Source organism: Dryas octopetala, chromosome 2, assembly GCF_963921425.1.
Source record: "Dryas octopetala chromosome 2, drDryOcto1.1, whole genome shotgun sequence".
Classification (NCBI taxonomy): Eukaryota; Viridiplantae; Streptophyta; class Magnoliopsida; order Rosales; family Rosaceae; genus Dryas; species Dryas octopetala.
The window spans coordinates 12855823-12877148 of NC_141367.1; the positions used below are offsets into that span (position 1 = coordinate 12855823).

Sequence of the window (21326 nt, forward strand, 5' to 3'; positions counted from 1 at the left end):
TGTGTCTATTTGGTGAATAAAAGATTCCAATTGTCTTATGATTTGAAGAACAACTATCTGTATTACTTTGATTTTAAATTGATACACAAATCCTAAAATCTTTATATATAGGTCAAACTGCTACTCCTGAAGATAGCATGCAACATCTAAGGAAACTTCACAGATTTGCATTATATATATGCCTATTCAATTTGGTCACATCTTCTTGGAGAAAATTGACTGCATTTTATTTTTCTTTGTAATTACTCTATTTGCCGCACATGAATCCAACTATATCAGATGCAAGGAATGTGGAAAATGGTCGATCTAAATTATTATCAGAGTAAATTATGCGTTTGGTCCACTTATTATTCCATAAATCCCGTTTTGGTCCATAATTTTTTTTAAGTTCCATACTGGTTCACGACTTGTCTAAAGTGTTCCATTTTGGTCCAAACCAGACAATTTTGCCCCTCAGTTTTATACCAATGAGTTGACTTTGAGGGACAAAATAGTCCATTTTGGACCAAAATGGAACACATCAAATAATTCGTGAACCAATATGGAACTTACAAAAATTTATGGACCAAAACAAGAGTTATGGAATAATAAGTGGACCAAACGCATAATTTTCTCTTATTATCATGGATGGGTACTGGAGAAGTTGTAGCTGAAGGAACTGTTGCATCAAAAGATCCTCTTTCAAAGGTACACCATGTTTGTCTTGGCCGGGCCAGATTGTTGGAAGGTTTGGGTGACACTTATAGTATTAGAAGATACTCCATTATATCGTCCAACATCAGAGTTTAATGTGGTTAATGATGCAATTGGAAGTACTATTGCTTGGCCCAAAAACTACATTGTTCTAAATTAAGTACTTAATTTAGAACAATGTAGTTTTTGGCTATTATGCAGAAGGGTGATCTTTCTAGGTCCAAAGTCTAACTAAAGTGTTTTTGGTTCTACATGGTCTAGCTATACCAATGCAGGATATGTTTTTTGAGGTTGTGCATATTTGGTCTTTTGCAGCTTCATCTTGACCATTATTTTGGCTATAGTTGATAATGCATATATTGACCTTTTTGTGGTCTACACATGCATTTGGTATATGTTAGAAGTAAGTGACCTTATTTTGTTCTACATAGTTGGTCTGATGTAAAATTTAACTTCTAGTTGAATGTATTTAAGATCTTTTGTAATTTCCACTAAACTAAGGTGGCGAAATGATGTAATTATTTTACTATGTGATATTTTATAATTAATTATAAGAATGCGATCTATTATTCACTTGATTTTATTTAATTTTTTCAATGTCTATTTTGATTCATGGATGACTTTGAGAGAAACATTTTAGAAGTTAGTGGGTGTATTAAAATATGAAAATATTTCTAATTGAACAATAATGGTTAATCAAGAGAACAATGATGTAAAAAAAAAGAACCAATATTCGCAGCATTTAAACAATGTTGCAAGCTGAGTAATATATAACAACATTTGCAATCTAATATCTTTAGCAACATTTATTATATGTCATGAATAATATTTGTGGTGGACGTACGACCTCTTTTGCAACGTTAAAAATATGTTATAAATGGATTTAAATACGAACAACCATAATTCTAGTAATTTAATGATTCCATTTAGTTTAGTGATTTGTGAGAGAGAAAAATCTAAAATCAACATTAATTGCATAATGACAAAACTTGTAAATAATAAGAGAGTAATGGTTTGTTGTTATCCTACGTAGCGTAAGATTTTAAATATGGGCTTTAGCTATTAAAAAAAAGTAATAGTGTTAGACTCTATAAAAAATTTGTTTAAAGGGCTAAGATCCTAATATCTTATATCCCTACACGTCGTTAGAGAAAGAAAGATTAATAACCATATATACCTAGTATCCTTCATTAACATAATAACTTGGTGAACAGAGAATGTTTTAGGGTTTTAAAATATATTCTTGCTTAATTCATTAAGACCACAAAGTGTGATTTATATACATGGGCCTATAACTAAATTATAGGAATTAATAAATCACCTAATTAATTCTAATAATTACACAATAATTACATGGGTTGACTCACACCAACACTTCCCCTCAAGTTGGTGCATATATATCGCACATGTCCAACTTGTCTAGTGAGTCCAAAAACACCCTATTTGCTACGGCCTTGGTCAACAAATCTGCAAGCTGATCCTCAGACTTCACAAATAGGAAGTTAATAATCTTAGCTTCAAGTTTCTCTTTAATGAAGTGTCGATCAATCTCAATGTGTTTTCTTCTATCATGCTGAACAGGATTATGTGCTATATCAATAGCAGATTTGTTATCACAAAACAAGTCCATAGGCTTGGTAGGTGGACACCCTAAATCAGTCAATAAATGTCTCAACCATAAAAGTTCGACTACTCCAAGTGCCATACCTCTATATTCAGCCTCTGCACTTGATCTAGATACAACTGATTGCTTCTTACTCCTCTAGGTCACCAAATTTCCTTCTACAAAGGTAAAGTAGCCTGAGGTAGACCTCCTATCATCCGCTAAACCACCCCAGTCTGCATCAGAAAAACCTTCAACATTCACATGACCATGATTAGCAAACAACAACCCTTTACCAGGTGCAAATTTTAAATACTGCAAAATTCGCTCCACAGCATCCATATGGGGTTTACACGGGGCATGCATAAACTGACTTACTACACTAACCACATAAGCAATGTCAGGTCTAGTGTGAGACAAATATATCAATCTTCCAACAAGTCTCTAATATCACCCCTTATCTGCAGGCAAGACCTCCAAACACTCGAACAGTCTATGGTTTTGTTCCATATGAGTGACAGCTGGCTTACACCCAAGCATACCAGTTTCAGTCAACAAGTTTAAAACATATTTCCTTTGAGATAGGAATATGCCATGTTTAAACCGAGCAACTTCTATCCCAAGAATGAACTTCAAGTACCCCAGCTGTTTCATTTCAAATTCTCTAAACAAGTACCTCTGCAAGTTAGAGATTTCCTCATAATCATCTCCAGTCAGAATCATATCATCAACGTAAATGATAAGAGCAATAATCTTCTTCCCCCTTCTCTTCAGGAACAAAGTATGATCGAGATTACTCTGCCAATAACCATAGTTCTTCATTGCACGGGTGAATCTCCCAAACCAGGCTCTCGGAGATTGTTTAAGACCATATAAAGACTTCCTTAGTCTACATACTAATCTTGTATTATCAAACTTTGGTATACCTGGAGGAGGATCCATGTATACTTCTTCTGTCAAATCACCATGGAGAAAGGCATTTTTTACATCAAACTGAAGGAGTGGCCAATCTTTATTAGCAACCAAAGACAATAGAACCCGTACTGTGTTTAACTTTGCCACTGGAGCAAACGTCTCCAGCTAGTCTATGCCATAGGACTGTGTATAACCCTTTGCTACCAACCTTGCCTTATACCTTTCAACTGATCCATCAGCTTTGTGTTTGACTGCAAACACCCATCTACATCCAACTGTTTTCTTCCCCTTAGGTAGAGAAACCAACTCCTAGGTGGAATTCTTCTGTAATACCGCCATTTCTTCAGCCATAGCTTTGGTTCATCTAGAATCTGTAAAAGTATCCTGCAATCTACTAGGAATAGAAACATAAGATAATTACAGAATATACGATTCATATGACTTTGAAAGCCTAACAGACGACACATGATTATTAATTGAGTACCTAACTTTGGCATTTGGATCTGGCTCATATTTAGCTGGTGGTTGTCCTCGGTTAGACCGAGGAGGAAGCGTAAATTTAGAAGCATTAGAATCAAGATCTGACCTAGAATGTGAATCAAGAGTATTGTTGGTTACCTCAATGGATGAAGAAGATTGATTCAATGGAGTAGGAGAGATGGCGGTACTATCATGGAGAGGTGATTCCTCAGGCTCAGAATTCGTGGGTTCTTGTCCGACCATATCCTCAGTATCATCCTTAGTAATTTCCACAGTCTTAGTCTAATCCTCAAACTCAGACACTAGGTGATCAGTAGTCTGTTCTGACCCTTCCTCACAACTACTACCATAACCAAACTGATCAAAGAACAACATATCATCTCGTTTCTGCACTTCATTAGAAGCCTCCCCCTGAAGGGTAGAATTCAATGGACGTGGAGAATAAAAAAGCTGATGTTCATGAAAAGTGACATCCATAGAAACATAGAAGCGCTGAGTAGAAGGATGATAGCACCGATACCCCTTCTGGGACGGACCATAACCAACAAATACACACTCTAAGGCCCGAGATGCGAGCTTGGATCGCTGGTGAGAATGTAAATGTACAAAAACAACACACCCAAAAACCCAGGGTTCCAAATGAAGGATACCTGGTAAAGAGACAAAATCCGAGAGAACATCCAAAGGTCGCCGAAAGTCAAGGACACTAGATGGGGTCCGATTAATCAGATAGACGGCAAATCTCAAGGCATCACCCCAGAACAAAGATGGCACTTGCCCGCCCAGAAGAAGGGACCGAGTGACTTCCAATAAATGTCGATTTTTGCGTTCAGCAACCCCATTCTGTTGGGGAGAATGATCGCAAGAAGTCTAATGAAGGATCCCCGCAGAAGCAAAATACTGAGTCAACTATGTATTAACGAACTCACCGCCATTATCAGAGCGCAAAACTTTAATAGGACAGGCAAATTGGGTGAGGACCATGTTATGAAAAAGGCGAAAAACAGCACACACATCACTTTTATGTTTCAGAAGATAAACCCAAGTCATTCTAGTACAATCATCAATAAATGTCGCAAACCATTTCATTCCTTTATGTGTAACACACGGGGCAGGACCCCAAACATCCGAGTGTACCAAAGCAAAAGGAACATCCATACGTTTATCACTAGAAGCAAACACTGAACGATGGCTTTTGGCCAACACACAAACTTCACAATTAAAATTGGAAATGTTCAAACCAAGAAATAAAGAGGGGAATAAACGTCGAAGATAACTAAAGGAAGGATGACCAAGTCGGCGATGCCACAACCAGATCTTCTTCTTATTTTCTGAGGAATCATCACGAACGAGACTCACAATGCCAGGACCATCTGAAGCAGAAACCCCACTATCCAGATAGTACAATCCACCGCTCTTTATACCATTGCCAATCTTCTCCTTGGTAAGAATGTCCTGGAAAACACAATGGGTAGGAAAGAATGTGGCCACACAATTATGAGTTTTGGTTAGTTGAGTAACAGAAATAAGGTTACAATTTAAGGAAGGAACAAACAACACATTATGTAAAGACAAATCAGATGAGAAGGATACCGTGCCGGCCCCTAGAACAAGAGATGACACACCATTGGCATTAACAATAAATGGTTTAGGACAAACAGATGAAAGATGACTAAAAACATAACGATCAGAAGTCATATGATCCGTAGCACCTGTATCAATTATCCATGCACCATTACTAGTACAAGCAGAAGTACTCAAAACAGAGTTAGAGATACCTAACTTGGCAACAAAGCTGGAGGAACTAACAGAGTTCACCCTGGAACTTGAGTTATCCACCTTCGAAGTAGAAGAAGAAGCCTTCACACCCTTCGGATGCCACTCTGGATAGCCATGAAGCTTAAAACATTTTTCTACCATATGAGTCGTACCTCCACAGTGGGTACACTTCCGATCAAATTTCTTAGCATCCTTGCTCGAAAATTTTCGAGTTGCCATGGCTGCTGCCCCATCACTTGCAACACCACCCAACATGGTCTCTTGCCGATTTGCTTCAGAACAGACAATAGCATAGGCAGCCTGCAGTTTAGGTAGAGGTACCATAGCAAGAATACGACCTCGAACTCCGTCTAGATGAGAATCTAAACCCGCGAGGAACATGTACAATCGCTGAGAATTAACCATAGTGGTGTACTTCTCAACATCACTAGCATAGTCCATAATGCAAGGTTCAATTGCATCAATATCTTGCCAAAGTTTTTGCAGCGTACCAAAATAAGAAATAATTGAACCACCATTTTGTCGCACAAAGATCACTTCACAATGAAGTTGATATGCCTTAGAGGCATCTTGACTTACTGTGTAAGTCTGTTTGGCTGCATCCCAGATATCTTTGGCCGTTGGCTATCGAATAAAAAGTGATCGGACTTCCTTAGTCATAGCATCAAGAAGCCATGACTTAACCATGCAATTTTCATCTTCCCATGCTTCAAAATCATCTGAATTAACATCCTCCGGAGCTGCCCTTGTCCCTGTGATAAATCCCCATCTCTTTCGACCTCTTATTTTATTTTGAACAATGAGAGCCCAGTCAATATAGTTTGAGCCATCAAGTTTCTCAGGAGAAATTAATGATGACATGTCCTGAGAACTCAACATAGGAAGAGAAGGAGGAGGCTTTGGATTAACCACATTATTGGTCATATTCAAATCTGTAGCCGGGGAACCAGAGGGAGGCGTTTCAGACATAATGTGGGTTGAACCCAAAAAAAAAAAAATTGATGCCCGAAAGGTTGAACACAGCAGGGCACCCGCACACTGTTCAGTTATATTTGGGAGCAATCAGCTGTGCACAGTGGTTCGCACGCATAGCAGGGAGGCACACGCCATGTGCATAGTGGTTCGCACACACAGCAGGGGGGCACACACCGTCGCTCAGGCCGTCGCACAAGTCATCACTCAGGCCGTCGCACAGCCGGTCGCACAACTGATCACAGGTCGCCGTCGTTCAGGCCGTCGCACAACAGGTCGCACAGCCGATCGCTGCACCGCTGCCAGTCGCGTGGCACCAGTCGGCTGCACAATCAGTCGCCGCTTCCAGTCGTGTTGCACCAGTCGATCTCCCAAAAACTTGCTGCGCCGGTCGTCGCACAGCAAAGGAGCACCTCCGGTCGTCGTTGCCAATCGCGTCGCACAGAGCGGATCACACGCCACAGCAGCAAGCCCAATCTGAACTAAGACGAAGGGCAATCTGAACAGACTCGCACGCCAGAGCAGCAAGTCCAATGTTGCAGCGGAAAGAAACCAGAAAGACAACAAGAATAGTGAGTAATAGATTTCGGCAAGACACTACTCAAGTTAGACCCTTAAACCATTCAAAAACACCATGACCGAACCTTAGTGCCTATGGAAGATGAGAGGTGGCTAAGGTCGGCTCTGATACCATGAACAGAGAATGTTTTAGGGTTTTAAAATATATTCTTGCTTAATTCATTAAGACCACAAAGTGTGGTTTATATACATGGGCCTATAACTAAATTATAGGAATTAATAAATCACCTAATTAATTCTAATAATTACACAATAATTACATGGGTTGACTCACACCAACACTTTGAACTTGGACCACTTCGCCTGCCGAACAAATGATTCTTTCACTAAGCATGAAAACGAAAAGAGAAAAAACGATATTCATGACTTCATACAATTGAGATATTATGTGGCAAAGCTGACTTCCTCTTCGTAAAGAAATTAATTTTCAAAAGTGAACATCAAGGAAACTTACATGTTGACGACGTTACCATTTCCAAGTACTTGGTTTTTTTTTTTTTTTTTGCTTTTTTTAGATGCCCATTCAAAGTACTTGTTGAGATCAATTAATTATAATAGGAAAAGAAACCACAATAATTTGTTCAAGTCAAGATTATGACAAGCAAATTAAACTGATTATGAACTGATATCAAATTGTATCTTGAACTTATTATTTATTAATAAGTACGGTTGGCTGAATAATCAACTTTGTATATTTATTTCTTCATCATTAATTAATTCAAAGTAGTACAAATATATATTATTATTGATTCAGGCTGCTATTATTCTCACACTCATATGAGGGACAAATTATGAGAGACGGTAACCATTAAATTAATTCAACAACACATACTTTTGCAAAATTAAAACCTCTCATGCATAACCATTTTATTACTCAATAACCAGTTTAATTAAATTACCAACTCTTAAAATAAAAAAAATAAAATAAAATAAAAACCTCATTCAAACTCATTGTATTCCTCTTTTTTTTTTTTCATTCGCCGATGGATTCATTTCATACCCTTCTAAAGTGTAGAATAGAATTTATAAAACTGTTGTATGTTAGATTTCAAAATCTTATAGTTAAAATCTAATGTACATAAACATTTGATTAATCTCATGAATCTTTATATTTAGTTTTTCATAGAAGACGGATCGTCAACCAGCCAAAATAACATCAGCCCAACATGCATCCTGCAGGCTGGTTAGAAAATTTCATGACTTGCGTCATTCAAAGTTACTTCGCAGATATGTGTTGACCGAAAAATGAGTCCAATTCTACCTCTTGTCTTCATTTTAATTAGTTGTCTCATCCCTTGGTCTGTAGCTACTGTCATCATTAATTTAATTATCTCATCTCTAAGTCAAGTCATCGCTTGGTCTGTAGCTCCTGCCATCATTATAATTAGGGAAAAATTTACAAATATAACACATACTTTGATGGTTGTTTCATTTCAGAATATTAATTTTCCTTTGTGTTAATGAATGACACATACTTTCATTTTGTGTTAATTAAAGACCATATTTTTTTTTTTTTTCAGTTTTTATCTCAACTTTGGCCCAACGTTGGACCTATCAAAACTCCACCAAATTCAGAAAAGTTATACTGGGTTTAAAGATATGCATCTCATCTTTACAACTATATAAAAATCATGTAAATCGGATCTCTACAACTTCAGATAATCGGCCCCAAAATAGAGTACCTAAACATGTTCGATTTTTCAAATTTTTTCCCAGAGGTCTGATTGGACAGTTTCGGGTATCCTATTTTTGGACTAATTATCTGGAGTTGTAGATGTCCGATTTAAGTGATCTTTATATGGTTGTAAAGAAAAGATGCATAGTTTTAAACTAAGTATAAGTTTACTAAATTGGTGGAGTTTTGATGAGTCCAATGTCGGGCCAAAGTTGAAATAAAAAATGGTTCTTAATTGACACAAAATAAAAGTATGTGTCCTTTATTTATACGAATCAAAATGAATGTCATGAAATGAAACAACCAGCAAAATATGTATGCTGTTTGCAAGTTTTTTCCTTATAATTATCTCATCTCTAAGTTGAGATAAGTGAAATATTCAACAGTCATGAAAATAAAAAAATAAAACAAACTATGAATAACTTTGAAATTCAACTTCTATAATGAAAGCTTGATAAAAAAAAAATGATTATAATGCAACAGTCGTACTATTGGTGCCTAAACGCACGTACACCTCGGCCGCATGTCCGACCAATTAATATTGCACAAACACAAGGACCTTATTGAAAGCAAGGGTTTAAATTTCGATTTTTAGGGGTTTCGAAATTTTAACACACATTCGACCAAATTTTAGAATATTTCGGCGAAATATTCGAAATTTCGCTCTCGAACACCCTAGTAGACAAATTTTTTTGAATTTGAGAGAAATTTCGTCGAAATTTCGCTTAAATTTTGTCGAAATTTCGATCACTTACCCAGCTAACCCTCACACACCTGCATAGTCGCACGCCTCTCTTGATCTGCATTCCCGCTCTCTCTCCTCTCTCCTCCGTCTTCTTCTTGATTTGCTGGACGCCTGGACTGGACTGGACTTATCTCTCTCTCTCTCTTCTTTGTCTCTCTCTTCTTTGTCTCTCTCTCTTCTCACCGATTCTTTGTTTCTGTTCTCAGACTTCTCTGTCTTCTCACCAACTCCGGCCACCTCAAAGCCACTCCGACCTCTTTCTCTCTTAACCCCTGAAATCAGTTTGTAAGGTAATGGGCCTAATGGCCGGATTTACAGTTAAAATTTTTTAAGATAAATTATTATCATCTATTAATATATTATATAAGATCAATATCATATTTGGGTTTACATGTAAATTATAAATTATATTGATCTTGGGTTGATTAATATAGATTTGGAATTAATTGTATGATTTTGGGTTGATTTTTTATATGATTTTTGGTTAAATTTGAATCTTTAATCGTATAATTTTGGAATTGATTGTATAATTTTAGGTTGACTTTGATTTGTATGATTTGTGTAATTTTTATGATATATAAATATTGATATGGAAGTTGAAATTGGTGATATGATATGGAATTGGAATTGGTATGATTTGTTAATAATTAACATGAAATTGTATGATTTCTTAATAGTATCTAATATGTATCATGTATGGAATTGCCGAATTGGTAATTTAGAATTAGTGAAATTAATATGGAGTTGGTAATAAATTAATAATTAATATGAAATTAGTAATATGGAAATGGAATTGGTGATTTGATATGAAATTACTAATTAGTAATAAGTTAATAACTAATATGATATTAATTTCTTGGTGATATACTGATATGATATTAATATGAAATTTGACTCTCTTGTTAATTGTTATTGTTATTGTGTTACTGTGTATGTCTTTTTGTTATTTGGCATTTAGGATTCAATGGCCAGTGGAGGGAGATCACGTGTTCCAGCTTGGGATCATGCTGATCCACTACCGGGTAGCAAACAAGGTTCAATATGCAAATATTGTGGCGACCTTGTAATGAAGGGTGCTGGAGTGACACGACTGAAATACCACCTTAGTGGTTTGGATCCTGGAAACAATGCGCAACGATGCAATAGTGTCCCACAAGAAGTGAAACAATTCATCATTGCAGGGATGCAACACAAACAACACCAAAAGAACAAAAAAATACAAAGGATGGAAGAGCTCAGGGAAGAGCTTCGAGGACAAGGTCAGATTAAACTGAGTGATGATGATGAGGATCATAATGATGATATGGGCCTCAAGAGCGAAGAGAATTTCGAGCTGCACTTCGAGCCTCTAGAGCAGCAGAATGGCAGAGGGAACACTTACATAAAGTCCCAAATAGGGGACAAGGTTCTAGGTCTAGTAGTGGTGCACAGATGCAAAGAGGATCAAGCATGAGGGAATCATGACCAACACCTCCAGTAGCACCAAGCTTGTACAAGGCAGCTCAAGCACGCCAAAAGAATGTTAAAAATCTTTTTTCCGGAGGGTCAATCAAAGATGGGATGCAAACTTGATCAGCAAGTTCTTCATATTTGAAAATGTTCCTCCTTCAAAAGCAGCATTTCATCATTTCAAAAATTTGGTGATAGGATGTCAACAGGCAGGAGTAGGAGTGGAACTTCCAACACCCTATCAGATACGCACCGGATTTTTGGACCAGAAGTTTCAAGAAATGCAAGAGCATGTTAACAAATTGAAGACCGATTGGGCAACTTATGGTTGCACAATCATGTGCGATGGTTGGACAGGTCCAACCAAACTGTCTATCATAAACTTCATGGCCTACTCAAAAGAGAAGTCAGTATTCCTTAAGTCCGTTGATTCTTCAGATTGCATAAAGGATCATAAATATATTTATGGGCTACTGAAGGATGTAATCACGGAGGTTGGAGAGGATAATGTTGTTCAAGTTGTGACCAACAATGAAGCATTTGTCAAAGCATGTAAGAAGTTAATGAACAAATACAATGTGTACTGGAAGTTGTGTGCAGCACATTGCATTGATCTAATGTTTGAAGAGATGTGGAAGAAAGAGCAGGCTGTTAATGTGATTTAAAAAACCAGAATGATCACGAATTATATTTACAACCATAATTGGTTGTTGGCAAAGATGCGAGAGATCACGAAGGGAGATATTGTTCGTCTTGGTGCCACCCGATTTGCTACAAACTATATTGCATTGGATAGTTTGTATGGTAAGATGATGGAGCTGAAGCAATTGTTCACCAGTGATGATTGGGGTTGTAGCAATTTCCGGCGTTCAGATGCAGGCATCATGGTTGAAAATATAGTTCTTGATCACTCTTTTTGGCAACAGGTGCATAAGGTGTGTCGTCTGTTTGAATCTCTCTACGTAGTTTTACGTATTGTCGACACAAAAGTGTATCCTACAATGGGATCAATTTATGAGTTGATGTGTGTCGTGAAGGAAGAGCTAGAAAAAAAAAACAGGGTGCACGGTGGGTGATAAAAATCATCAACGATCGATGGTTTAAAACGTTACAACACGATTTGCATGCAGCAGGTAACCCAATAATTTCTTTGTTATTTTGGTTCCGCATTTTTTTAATTGATTTAGCTTTCAATTAATGTACTAAATTACTAATTATGTATTTCTATATTTACTTGATACATGATTGCAGCCTATTATTTGAATCCTCGCAATCAATATAGATCTGGCGTTGGAGATGATGGTGAACTTATTCGGATTGTGCACAACGTATTCTCCAAATTGGATCCCTATTCACCAGAAGTTGCCCAATTTGGAAATGAGGTAAAAATAATTTGTCATAAGGCCCATAAGAATCCTTACAAAAAATATTAATACTTTATAGAATTTGATTGTCTTAAATTATATATTTAATTGATATTGTATAATTTGTATTGTATTTGTATCTAGTTAATATATTTTAAAGATGTCCGGAAAATGTTCGGAGAGCGAGCTGCAAAGGCCGCTAGATCACGAATGTCTCCTAGTGAGTATACATCGTACTTGTATAAGTTAGATTAACTTAATTATTTATTTTTATAGTTACATTTACACAAACAAATTTTTCATTTCATGTCAATAGTGGGTCATGTATGGGAGTGATGCGCCTACTGTAAGAAAGTTAGTCATCAAAGTTTTATCACAAACGACGTCATCATCAGCTTGTGAAATAAACTTTCGCACTTTCGCACTCATACACACCAAACAACAAAACAGGCTCTCATATAGTAGGTTAGAAAAGATGGTGTATTGCTACTATAACATGAGGCTTGCACTTCGAGACAAGAAAGTAGAGGAGGATCGCGTTGATGAATATGATCCGCTGGATATATATAATGCTGCTATAGGGGATAATGAAGTAGAGGGAAACCTGCTTTATCAGTAGATTAGGCCCCTCCATTTAGATGATGATGCAGGCAATCCAGATCATGATATTGCAGCTCAAGCACGCCTAGAAGGTATCAATGTAGACAGAGTTCTAAATGAGGAGGTGAGCCCTACTGAAAGTTTTGATGAACTTATGCAACCAAGGTCGACACATCGTAATGAGCCAGTTCCCACTAATCCTTCTCGATCAGGCAACTCTGACACAAGATCGGGCATTCCTACCAACAGTGGAGGTAGAAGTAGTGGTAGTGGTAGTGGTAGAGGTAGTGGTGGTGGTGGTGGTGGTGGTGGTGGAAATGAAGATTGCACTGAACATTCTTAAGAGTATATGAGCCCATTTTCTGTCGAAGCAAACTACACACATGCAACACAAGATGAGGATCATAGGAATAGGCGTGCCGAACCAGGAATTGGTGTCATAGGAAAAGGCTATAGTCGCAGACAAAGAGGTCATGAGAGTTTGGCACAAGAAGAAGAGGATTCATTATCCACCACTTTTGGCTCTATGGGGGTAGGAAGTGACAATTACAATTATGGGCAAAACCCTCTAATATTCTACCTACCACATCTGCTTTACTCGGTTGAGTCTGATAATAACTCATTGGCACAACAAGAGACAAACTCTTCAAATTAGTATGCTTATAGGCAAATTCAACCACAACAGGTTCTTGATCCATATGGTTGGTATGTTGGCAATTACATGCAAAATTATGCTGGAGAAGTATCTTGAGATGATTATTCTTCGCATTACACCTACTCTGGACATGATGATATTGAAGACAGCAAAAATTTTGAACCTCCTAGAAACTCTATGTGGTATTGATTACTTTTGTAATTTATGTGGCAATATTGTAGTAAAAATAAAATTGAGGTGTTATTGAAGTAATTATTAATTAGTGAAACCTTTTTTTAACAGTCTTTGCCTCCAGTGCGCATTATATTCATCATATATCACATGAAACCTACCATATAATTTGGTTTCTTCAATGTTTTTTATCAATGTAGTCGATAATATGTTAAATAAACATATGGTAAAGTTTCATTCAAAATTTCCGTATTTTGATAGCAATTTTTGTCGTTTCTGTCGAATTTTTGTCAAAATTTAAAAATCTTCCTTGATTGAAACCCGAAATTTTATTCCTTGATTGAAACCCGAAATTTTATTCCTTGATTGAAACCCGAAATTTTATTCCTTGATTGAAAGTAGGGTCGTTTGGATATTTGCTCATTAAATTGCATTTTTTAGATTTTAGCACTATTTTTTTTTTTAATAGCTAAAGCCTATATTCAAAATTCTGCTCCACCTAAAATAACAAAATTTCATTGAATCTCTACTGTTTACTAATTGTGCCATTATATAATTCACCTTTGTTTACAAATTGTGCCAATTAATTTTTAGTTTTCGTTAATTCTCCCATTAAAAATAAAATAATTAAAAAAGACAAAAGATCAAAACAATCATCCCTAACCGGAATCTTAAGAGAGGGTGTGTTAAGACATTTTTCTCCTTGAAAAAAGTTTCGTGCGACACACGTAACCATTTTTTACAGAAATTTAAATGAAATTGAACAAAAAGGCAAAATTCATATGCAGTAGTAAATACGGAGGACACATTGAGTGAAAATGCACTTTAAGGACTAAACTGATATTTGGGTGAAAGTTGAGGATCATTTGAGACTAACATAAAATACAAACATTCACACTTATAGAGTCACATTCACCATAATTTAAGCAATAGCAGAAGTTATTTACCTTTTTTTTTTTTTTTTTTTTTGGGTTATTCATCTGGTTTTGTTAAGTTTTATACATTTTCCTTCCTTTTGCTGGGAGTTGTTCATTTTGATTTGTTAATAAAGGAAATGAACATAAAGATGTGTAGATCTTAAAATAGTTTTAGATTTTCATTTTATGGTGATCTTAAATTGGGGGTGTTTTTTTTTTCCATCTTATACATTTCATGATCAGTTCTTTCAATCTAGATTGAATTTTGTGTTTATAGATCGATCTGTACGTTCGTCAAAAGATGAATAAGATGAACTTGTGGCAGCCACTAACTTTGGATGGTGCTGTAACGACTTTAAATGGTGCTATATATAACCACTTTAGATGGTGCTGCAACCAAGTTTTTGTTAACTTTGTTGATCATTTTGTCGATCATAATGGTTTCTTTTTGTCAAACTTTGAGAGGTATTTTGGTCAAAAAATGATTAAAGAGCTATGAAAATTTACTATTTTCCCACCAAAAAGTAACTCGGTCATTAAAATTAAAATGGGTTATTTTATTGGAGGTGTAGAATGAGTTTAATTATTATCATTTACAGTATTTTATGTAGTTAATTAGGCTTAATATATAGCCGATATAGAAGATATAGAGTTAAATGCACCGTTGGTCTACTTACTTTCACATTTTTCTCAAGTTGGTCCACGATCATTTTTTTTTGTACCAAATTAAACCACTTTCTTTTCGACGTTTACCTACTTGGTCCATTCCGTCAATTCCGTTATAAATTCGGTTAAAAATAAGGATAAAATGGTCTTTTCATATCAAATAAATTTTTAATTATATTTCTAATTTAAAAAATATTAAAACTAAAAAACAATTAATTTAAAATTTAAAAACATTACCCATTCCCCAAAAAATTTAAAAATTAACTTGTATATTTAAAAATAAAAATTTATTTTTATTTAATTAAAAAAATATATTTCTATTTAATTTAGAAATTAATTAATTTAAAAAATAAAAAAAAGCTTTGGCCAAAAAATAAAAACAAGGAAACGAAAGCTCCACAAAATAGGAGAAGCAAAGGCGCTGTTTTCAACCTTCTTCAGCTACCATTTCTTGTCGATTCTTATAAGTCCTTCACTATCTTTCTACATGAAACCCAAACCCAATTGAAATTTCCCGTAATTTTTTTTTTCTGTGTGTGTAATTATTGTATTGCTTGTTTTAGCTATTGATTTTGTGACTTAGACTTAATTAACCCATTTCTGATTAGCAATGTCGTTGACAGTACGTCCTCCAAATCACATAGTGCTTATGATTATCTCTCTCTTTCATTGTCCCACTATTTTTGTGAAGCTCTGTTTTTTATGTTTCTGGGTCTCATTTGTTTCACTCTTTACACCATTGGGTTGTCCTTAATCACCAAGATCTTGGCACTATGTGGCCTATGTTTCCCAAATTTCCGAGACAAGGAAGATTCTGGGTAGCTTTGGAGCTTCGATTCGGCGTCGTGGAGCGTCGGTTGGACAATCGGAGACCATGGACAGACTCACCGTGACAAGGGGAAGAATACCCAGTAGGTCCGGTGCCTCAATTTGGCCGGAGACGGCGGATCGCCGCTGGAGTTGACAGAGTTGACTTTTGGGTCTCGGCCGAATTCTTCAATTCCGGTGGTTTTCTGGGTGATCCAAGCCCATGGGGAGAGAGAGAAGGAAGAGAGGAAGAAGATGGTGGTCTCGGTTTGGCCTGGTTCGCCGGCGATCACCGCCGGGCTGAGAAATCTGAGAGAGTGTGAGGTCGGGGAGAGAGAAAGAGAGAAAGTGAGAGGGAAGACAGAGGGAGTGAATAAAAAAAAATGAAATCAGATTCTGATTTTTAAATTTTAAATTTATTTTTTCTTTTTTACTTTTAATATTTTTGAAATTATAAATAGAATTAAAAATTTATTGAATCTATCCCCCGTGAAATTATTCGTTTGCCCTCAACAAATGAACACGTGTGCGGCACGTAATGAAAATAGACGGGCGTTAACACAAAATTAACGGAATGGACTATGTTGGATCAAGTTAATTAATAACTGGGTTGTATTGAGACAAAATAAATCGTGGAACAACTTGGGAAAAGTTTTAAAATTAATGGACCAATGGTGTATTTTACTCAGAAGATATATGTATTATGACGAACATAATTGATACAATGTCATGACGACTGTAAAACGCCGACTAGGCCTGATTAGATAAAAGAGAAGAAAGCTGTTAAAGAATACTTGATATATAATATATATATATATATATCAAGAATGCTCTAAAACTAATTGGTTAGTAATTTAATATAAATCTAACCACCATGTTGAGCCCACTGCACAATATAATCTCAAAATCCGAACCGTCTATTTTTTAAGTCTTACTTCAAAGATCATCCTTGTAAAAAATCTCCAAAATCAAAAGTTATTTAGCCATTTGATTATAATAATAACTATTTATATACTTTTATCGAAAATATTGATCGTTTATTTATTTGATTTCAATTAGATGACTATATGATTTTTAATTTAGTTGATTTTTTGCAATGATGATCTTTGATGTAGGGCCTAAATAATTGATAGCTCGGATTATGAGATTAGTTATGTGGTGGGCTCAAAAGTATTGTTAGCTTCGTATTAAAGCTTTAGAGAACGGAACTATATTCCAAGCCTGAAGAGTTACCATGCAGTAACCATAAGATGAATGATGATATACATATATCATCATTCTATGTATATCATCATTCATCTTAAGGTTACTGCATGGTAACTCTTCCAGGCTTAGAATATAGTTCCATTCTTACTCGTTCAATTCAAAGTGGAGGCAAAAGGATTGGGAGGCATGGTTAGATTGTCATCTTCTTTTTCCAGGATTTGAACCACAACTTTCATAGAAGGGCGATCTATTGGGTGCCATTGCATGCACCAAAGACCCACAATTGCAATATTAACATTTCCTTCATCCTCAATATGGATTCGTAGGTCGTCCCCTTGTTCTAAAAGGTTATAGATCCATTCTGGAAAGTAGACTTGGCTGCTGGAATCCTCCATCTTGCCTTCGAAATTTTTTCGACCGCCAACCATTTCAAGCAACAACGCTCCAAAACTATAGACATCTGACTTATACGACAGATTACCAAAGTTCCTTGAGAATACTTCCGGTGCAATGTAGCCCATGGTCCCCCTTGCGGTAGTCATGGATATTGCACTTTGTTCCTTAGAGCACAACTTTGCTAGACCAAAATCAGAAACTTTTGGAGTGAAATCATGATCAAGCAAAACATTATGGGGTTTGATGTCAAAATGGAGGATACGTTGGGCACATCCTTGGTGAAGATATTCAATTCCTCTTGCTATGCCTAAAGTAATATCTTGCAACACATCCCAACCAAGGAATGAGTTCTTAGCATCCGGTGATGACAAGAAATGTTGCAGCGAACCGTTTGGTAAGAATTCATAAACAAGATCGAGCTCGTATAAATCCATCAGCACAGAAGCCAATCAAGCGAACCACGTACATTGACATGGTGAATTCGACCCATTGTTCCTACTTCATTTATGAAATCTTCCCCTTTCTCATTTGAATTGTTGAGGATCTTCACAGCAACAAGTAACTCAGTGGATCAAAGCTTTCCTTTAAACACTGTTCCATAGGCTCCTTGGCCCAACTTGTCCTGAAATTGATTTGTTATCCTTTTAATATCAGCGTAGGAATATCTACTTGGCTTGAGAGCTTTGTAATCATCCAAAAATCTTTCAATTCTCAGCTGATGTTTTATTTCTTTTTTTTCTAGAGCTGTAGACATAGTAGGTTATAATTCTCGTTGCTATAAGAACCACAGAAAGTGTGCAAAAACCTGCACAGCCAGATATAGATGACCTTAATTTTGAGTTGAGACAATATATTTTATTCCAGAAATCAAATTATTCTAATTTGCCTCATCAATAGATCTCCAATTAAAACTTTAAAAATATAAGTTGGCCTGCTGAAAGCTTACCTAATACCTTTAAATTTGGGCCTCCATTAGGACCTGTAAAAGTTGTAAATAAAATTATTAGTACTTGATCGAGTATATCAAATCAATTAATAAAACTAATCCGGAATTGTTGATCGATTCAAAATTTTTGTTGGCCCTTGAAAGATGCATTTCATTAAACAGGAAAAAGCCACTAAGCAAGCACACTACAAATTAAACGACTAAACATGATGCGAAAAACCAAATAAACAAAAGAATCCATAACACCATAATTATCCCGAAATCGAAAAACCAGAGCCACACCAAGTCTAGTCCTCAGGTAAACCTAGGACGCCAACCAGAGAAGCCCATCGTCCTTCTCGCAAGACCAGCCACCAGATCAGCAGCTCTATTAGCCTCGCGCCTCACTCAATTCCAGCAAACAGAGGCAAAGCACGATTTGTGTAGTCCAGCTAGCTATATATCTCGCTACATTTGTTGTATGAATACATATTTACACACAGATGGTACTAACTAGCTAGGTTATTTGTTTCCTAATTAATTAAGTGCAACTATAATAATTACTTGAATATTTAAATGTGGAGCTAGCGTAAATAATGCGTACCTTTAGGTTTAGGCACATAACATTCAATTTCAGTCTCTCCGTGTTCTAATTCATTCTTTCCACACTTCTTGTTCATGGTTTGGCAATATTCACATGATGGTATGGACCAACGCAATGTCGTCCGAAAATTGTTCCGATCGATTGGGTAGGGAACTGATGTGTAGTCATGCAGCTTGGTACAAGACACTAGGGGCATTTTATCAACCGAACAATATTCCGCTACTAAAGCGAAAATCTGGTTGTCAGCAGCCGTAGGATTGCCAAGGCAAGGGCTCAGTTTCACCATAGAATCAGAACCTGTGCCCCAAGGGGAATGATCATAATCACTTTGGGCTCGTTTGGTACGTCGGACTGTACTGACTAATTTCTGTTGGATAGTATTAATCTATTCCGGAGAGTACAGACTATTTATCAAGAATATTATCAGACGTTTGGTATGGTTTCGGATAAACAGTCTGACTAAGCTATACTGTATTTGCTGCTCCATCAGATAGCAGTGAATCAGATTATTTTTTTTAATTCTTTGATAACTTAGTGAAAATTGAAATTCATATGACACATATAATTTTTGGCAAGATTCATATGACAAAAAATTTTTGTTTCTTTGTTTTTGTTTCTTTGTTTTTGCCAAGATCTATAGGACAAGAGGACGTACATGAACTAACCTTTTTTGGAGAGAGAGAGAGAGAGAGAGATACGTGGAGAATAGTGAAGAGAATAACTTGTGGAGAATATAGCAGAGAAAAACCCTAGGGAGAAGAAGATGAAAAGAGCATATGTTGGTTTTCACGTAGAAAGCGTGTTTTTATTTTCCCAAGTCTTTATAAATAAGCGTGTATTATCAAATCCTGAGTGTGTGAGTTGTATTAGTTAGTCAAGTAAGGAGAGTATTAAAAGCCCAGTCCGGTTTACATAGTCAGGTAATTAAATAATATAAGTTAACACCAAACAACTGATATAGACTATTCACTCCTATCCAGAGTTTAATACGGTGTACCTTCTGTTTGCGGTAGACAACTGAATAAGGTATAGTTTACTGAGTGGTATACAGATTTGAAGGGAGTAGAAGATAAAGTAGTACTGAGGTTGAGAAGGTGTACGGGCAAGCAACCATTTGGATCATATATTTCAATTTGCTGAGATGTGTAGTTAATTGATTGAACAAAGAGCTTATTGCTAGCTGATGATCGATGAGGTAACAACTGAGGATGGCTACATGGTACTAATGTCCAGCACAGTGTGGTTGTCGTTGGTGCATGACAGAATATCATCAAAGCCCTGGTAACCACAATGGATTGGCAGCCCACCACCTTTAACTAGAAACGGGAATCGGATGGCTGGGCCGGAGCGATTGCATCTTATTTCTGGGCAATCTTCAAGGCCTAAGCCTACTACATGTACAGCTACTATGAGCAACCACCCTAAGAAAAGGATAACCATTCGATCCATCTAACCAATGAAGGGATTGCTCGATCTATGTCGTTCATTTTGAGTCATCTCTTCTCGATCTTATGAGTTATACATATTGTAAATAAATAAGACACACATGGTTTTGCTTTACCGTCCGTCTAGCTAGCAAGGCTGTTTTCTACGGTCACTCTCACTACTGCTTCCGAGTACCTTCCAGGCTTCCATCACTGAGTTAAGGGTCAAAACTCAAAACAGTAAATCAGATATTTAATTGGGTTATTTTACAAAATTTGCTTATTTTTAATTAATTTCCAACAAGCAAAAAATAAAAACCTATTTTCCACCCACAAAAATGTTGGAAAAAAAACATAGTACTTAACCATCAGATAATCTAATTGTAACATTAATATTTATGTATTTACTCTTTTGTCATACTAGCTAGAGATATGATGACATCTACTGATCGAGACCATCGTCCTTGCCAAATGCCATGCCCTTGTTGGGCCTGCAAAGATCTTTCTTATCTTTAATTTTTTAAATGTTAATTTGTTTTTTAAAATAATTATAAAAAAATTATTAATAGGTGGATGTGATGAGACGGCGGTGCTTGAGTCTGGACATGCAATAAGAACAGTCCAAGTTAAGTTATTTGAATATATAGGATAATCGTTTAGAGGGGATGGCCATAAATTAACTTGAGTTTGTAGACTTTTTT

At 36.3% G+C, this 21326-nt stretch overlaps 2 protein-coding genes and 1 pseudogene across 2 annotated transcripts; 1 reads left to right on the forward strand and 2 right to left on the reverse strand.

The window, feature by feature from the left end:
- Window positions 1–3973: 3973 nt before the first annotated feature.
- On the reverse strand, window positions 3974–6439 carry LOC147293198 (uncharacterized). The gene is made up of 5 exons (XM_086231029.1): window positions 6155–6439; window positions 5285–6094; window positions 4984–5146; window positions 4829–4902; window positions 3974–4561 (listed from the first exon to the last, which is right to left on the reverse strand). Exons 1-5 carry the CDS (start codon window positions 6437–6439, stop codon window positions 3974–3976), a joined length of 1920 nt encoding a protein of 639 aa, XP_086087155.1.
- A 3966-nt stretch (window positions 6440–10405) lies between these two features.
- Window positions 10406–11555, forward strand: LOC147293199 (uncharacterized). Its single transcript, XM_086231030.1, has 2 exons — window positions 10406–10846; window positions 11100–11555. The coding sequence occupies exons 1-2, from the start codon at window positions 10406–10408 to the stop codon at window positions 11553–11555; spliced, it is 897 nt and encodes a 298-aa protein (XP_086087156.1).
- A 5873-nt stretch (window positions 11556–17428) lies between these two features.
- Window positions 17429–19487, reverse strand: LOC147293200 (rust resistance kinase Lr10 pseudogene; annotated as a pseudogene).
- Window positions 19488–21326: the final 1839 nt, after the last annotated feature.

What these genes read in the sequence shown, in the direction of transcription:
- LOC147293198 (XM_086231029.1), bottom strand. Translation starts at nt 6,439, where the DNA reads ATGTCTGAAACGCCTCCCTCTGGTTCCCCGGCTACAGATTTGAATATG. An exon ending in GGGAAGATGAAAATTGCATG is followed by an intron (nt 6,095 to 6,154) that starts GTTAAGTCATGG and finishes TTTATTCGATAG; the next exon opens with CCAACGGCCAAAGATATCTG. An exon ending in GTTGTGGCATCGCCGACTTG is followed by an intron (nt 4,903 to 4,983) that starts GTCATCCTTCCT and finishes TTAATTGTGAAG; the next exon opens with TTTGTGTGTTGGCCAAAAGC.
- LOC147293199 (XM_086231030.1), top strand. Translation starts at nt 10,406, where the DNA reads ATGGCCAGTGGAGGGAGATCACGTGTTCCAGCTTGGGATCATGCTGAT. An exon ending in AGTCCCAAATAGGGGACAAG is followed by an intron (nt 10,847 to 11,099) that starts GTTCTAGGTCTA and finishes GGATGTCAACAG; the next exon opens with GCAGGAGTAGGAGTGGAACT.